General features: G+C 47.3%; 1 protein-coding gene across 1 annotated transcript; it reads left to right on the top strand.

Moving 5' to 3' along the window:
* Window positions 1-214: 214 nt before the first annotated feature.
* On the top strand, window positions 215-3,608 carry LOC108142866 (zygotic gap protein knirps). Its single transcript, XM_017266940.2, has 3 exons — window positions 215-551; window positions 1,303-1,380; window positions 1,704-3,608. The coding sequence occupies exons 2-3, from the start codon at window positions 1,303-1,305 to the stop codon at window positions 2,940-2,942; spliced, it is 1,317 nt and encodes a 438-aa protein (XP_017122429.1). The 5' UTR covers window positions 215-551; the 3' UTR covers window positions 2,943-3,608.
* The last annotated feature ends 941 nt before the right edge of the window (window positions 3,609-4,549 follow it).

Here is a 4,549-nt window from a genome sequence, read left to right as displayed (position 1 = left end):
GTGTGAGTTTGTGTGCGTGCTGGATCGCTCTCTCACTCGATCCGAGTTTTAAAGGTGGTGGTTTTGGCCGTGATTTATCAGAGAGCTGGAGCTGAAAACTGGTAAATCTACTTCGGTGTGAGTGCATGAGTGCATGAGTACATAAGCCAAAGCCAAAGCCAAAGAGTTCGGCCAGTAGGCGAAACACAGAAACGCTTCTTGCCAGTCGAACCTCTCAGCCAGAAATCAGTCGTCAGCTAGTGGCCGAAGTGTCAGTTACACACATCGAGAGTTCCCAAACCGCGTTGCGTCGGAGACCGATCAGATCACATCCAGATCCAGATCCAGATCCCATAACGTATCCGAAAAACATAATCATAGTGTTGAAAGCCCCCAAAACATAGACTGATCTAAAAAGTGCTTGCGGTAACAGACGAAGTGAGAAAACGTGCAGCAGAAACGATCGCGAATCGCTGCAATTAAAAAGTCGTCATAAAACGCAGTGCCCAGCCAAATAGCAAAACAACAACAAGAACAACAACAACAACAACAGCAGCAAAAAAAACAAGAAGGTAAGTTCTGAGCGAGGGAGACAGCCTCCGAGATCGAAGTCAATTCACGGTTTTTGTTTTTGGGTCGCGGCCGTCGGCGAATTTTACGATCCCTTGTGCACTACTTTGATTTTTTACTGTTTCTCGCGAAAAACTCGCGGCCGCATTTCCATCTTTCCCTATTTTTTTGCGACCCGAGGCCTCGGACCAAAAAAAAAAAAAAAAACACAGTTTTCATAAACCGAATTTCTAATTTTTTGTTGACTCGGGAAAAATCGGCGTGAGTTTTTATGGCCGAACGTCAAGGTCTGGACTGCTGCATTTTTTTAGGGAACACTATTTTCGCAGCTCGCGTCGTAATGACTTCGTATAAAAAAGAAAATCTACCTGAATTTTATGACTGGACAGCGCGAAAAAAATGAAAATGAACGCATAGGGTTGCATAATCCGGCAGATTAAGTTTTTTGGCCTGTTGTGTGATCATAAAAAACGCCCATCCTGCTGAGTTTTCCACAGTTTCGTATAAATATCCTGGGCTGCGCAGAGTCCAGCATCAGTTGCTCAGCAGCATTCCAAGCGCACAGATCACACAGCGACTCAAATCCTCACAGCGATCGTGAGAAAATCACTCAATATTCCGACAAAAATCAGTACAACAACATGGTGTTCAACTTGGTTAGTGTCCAGAACCGTTCGCCTCATTGTGGATTAAGCAGCCCTCGACCAGTGGATTAAACCCTTACTAACTTGGCATTTCTTCATTACTTTACAGATGAACCAGACATGCAAAGTGTGCGGCGAGCCGGCGGCGGGCTTCCATTTTGGCGCCTTCACCTGTGAGGGTTGCAAGGTAAGTTGTGTCCTAAAATCCATTGATAAAATATTGATTGATATGAAAAGGCAGAACAGGCATTTCCAAGACCCCAAGGGGTTAAGGGATGTACTTGTAATGAAAAGACATTCAAGAAACATGCAAATACATATTGTTTGCTTTTCTTTACTTGGAAAAATATAAATAATACAAATATTAAAATTATTGGAGTTTTAAATAAAAATTCAGTTTTCTTGAATGAATTTTCGGTCTTTTTCCATATATTTTCTTTAATAAACTTGTAGTTTTTTCCCGAACTCTTACCATTTAACTAACTTATATGCTTACCTTTACCCTTGCAGTCCTTCTTTGGCCGATCGTACAACAACATCAGCACTATTAGCGAGTGCAAGAACGAGGGCAAGTGCATCATCGACAAGAAGAACCGCACCACCTGCAAGGCGTGCCGCTTGAGGAAGTGCTATAACGTGGGCATGTCGAAGGGAGGCTCCCGCTACGGTCGCCGCTCCAACTGGTTCAAGATCCACTGTCTGCTGCAGGAGCACGAACAGGCGGCAGCGGCTGCCGGCAAGGTGCCCCCCTCGGCGGGTGGTGTCTCGGTGGGTGGTGGTCCGTCGGCTTCCTCGCCCGTGGGCTCACCTCACACCCCCGGCTTTGGGGACATGGCCGCCCATCTGCACCACCACCATCAGCAGCAGCAGCAGCAGCAGCAGCAGCAGCAGCAGCATGTGCAGCGCCATCCACACATGCCCCTGATGGGCTATCCCAGCTATCTGCCCGATCCCGCTGCCGCCCTGCCCTTCTTCAGCATGATGGGGGGCGTGGCCCCGCACCAGTCGCCCTTCCAGCTGCCCCCGCACTTGCTCTTCCCCGGCTACCATGCCAGTGCCGCCGCAGCAGCCGCCTCGGCCGCGGATGCCGCCTATCGCCAGGAGATGTACAAGCACCGCCAGAGCGTGGACTCTGTGGAGTCGCAGCATCGCTTCAGTCCCGCCAGCCAGACGATGCCGCCGGTGCAGCCCAGCCCCTCGGCCCGCCAGTCGCCCATCGACGTCTGCCTGGAGGAGGATGTCCAGTCGGTGCACAGCCATCAGTCGTCCGCCAGCCTGCTGCATCCCATTGCCATCCGCGCCACGCCCACCAGCAGCCCCCTGAGTTTTGTGGCCAAGATGCAGAGTCTGTCGCCGGTGTCGGTGTGCTCCATTGGTGGCGAGACCACCAGCGCTGCCCCAGTGCAACCGGCATCCACAGTCACCGCCACAGCCCAGGAAGGACCCATGGATCTGAGCATGAAGACATCGCGCAGCTCGGTGCACAGCTTCAACGACAGCGGCTCCGAGGATCAGGAGCTGGAGGTGGCTCCACGGCGCAAGTTCTACCAGCTGGAGGCCGAGTGCCTGACCACCACCAGCAGCAGCAGCAGTTCCTCCCACTCCGCCCACACCGCCAACACCACCGCCGCCGCCCATGCAGAGGTCAAGCGGCAGAAGTTGGCCGGTTCGGAGGCCACCCACTTTGGTGGCTTTGCGGTAGCCCACAATGCGGCCAGTGCCATGAGGGGCATTTTTGTGTGTGTCTAAGGAGACGTGACCGCCATCCAGTTCCAACTCCAGAGCAGAGCTTCAACCACAGTGGCTCCGAGCATCAGGAGCACCACCACCCATGTGGAGGTCAAGCGGCAGAAGTTAGGCGGTGCGGAGGCACTTTCGTGTGTGTCCAAGTACACGGCGAAAAACTCCAAGTGGGAGGAGCCGCCCTCGTTGTTTTTTTTTTTTGTTACTTAAAAGAAAATGTAAATTTTTTCTCGTGTGCTCGCTCTCACACTTTGAGGAGGTGAAAGAGACAGGGACAGACAGGTTTCGCTGGAAAGAGACAGCTAGACCAGGTAGTTGCATTGCACTCGCACTCGCACCCTTGCATACACACACCAACACGTACACACACACACACACTCACACACTCAACTATTGAGCTCAGATCCAAAAATTATTATTATAAAAAACGTTGAAATTGTAAATATATCTTCGAGCTTGTTTGCAATCGCATTTTAAAGTTAGCCAGCGGAAGTGCTGTAGAAGTAGTTACCATTCCCACCCTCGAATCGCTATTGTACATACCAATTGTTAAGTATAAGCATGATCTTAATTGTGTTTAAGTATTTTATTATATTTTAGTCCTAGTTACCCTACGTCTATAGATTGGCTTTTAGATTTATACAATTGAAAATAAAAACTATTAAAAATTAATCTGATTTGGTTTTAAATGTTTTGGAAAATGCTGATAATCATTTTTGGTGCTGATGGTTTAACGAATATAAAAAATAAATAAATATTTATAAATTATAGGATTTTTTCGCTTTCTTAAAGAAAATTTTTGGAAACCATAATTCGGAGACTATATTTATAAATTAAAACTTCATTAATGAATGATTCATTTTTACTTGAAGATTTCCTTTAAATATATTCTTGTAGTAAGTCCTATGAACAATATCACAGCATTCGTTAAAACTATAAAAACATAGTCAAAGCAACCAATTTAGATCATTTAAAATAGCTTTCAGAAGTTAACGACCTCATCTGATGTTTGTTTTCCACTTAACCGCATCATAATGGACTGTATGTACGGTGAAAACTATCTGTCGGATGTATCTACTAGCTGTCAACAAAGTTCGTCGACTACCGCACATTCCTTTGAGATCAAAGCCAACAAATTATTTACGTATTCTGCTACCACTCTTGTTTCAAAATCAGTTCTGTACGGACATATATATCTGATCGGCGGTGTCTTTCTGCCTCGATTATTTCGTTAACCACGGGCCAAATGGGCGTGGCCAGTCAATAGCAACACCAAACAGAGACGGAAAACAAATGCTTTGGCATAAATTCAATCAACATTCGGTTGCAAGTCGATCGGCGATGGCCGATGGCCGATAATAAAACCGATATAGCAGCCGTTAAGTGCTTTCTGTGCCTGCCCATTGCAGTCGCGATTGCTGTGTAGTAAATTAAAAATGCCACAAATGTTACGCACAGATATTTGATGTTGGGCCCCTGTTTTATATGCTGCGGTCATGAGCATTAGGCCTATGGTGGCCTATGCCTCCGATATGGGCCGCCTCGATATCTCTGCCGATTCTGCCTGGCAGTGCGACCACGTGCTGCTTCAAATAATAAACTTTATATTAACA

Source organism: Drosophila elegans, unplaced genomic scaffold (genome assembly GCF_018152505.1).
Source record: "Drosophila elegans isolate 14027-0461.03 unplaced genomic scaffold, ASM1815250v1 contig_208, whole genome shotgun sequence".
Lineage (NCBI taxonomy): Eukaryota > Metazoa > Arthropoda > Insecta > Diptera > Drosophilidae > Drosophila > Drosophila elegans.
Note: the sequence above shows the minus strand (reverse complement) of the source record. Positions and strands in the feature narration are given on the sequence as shown.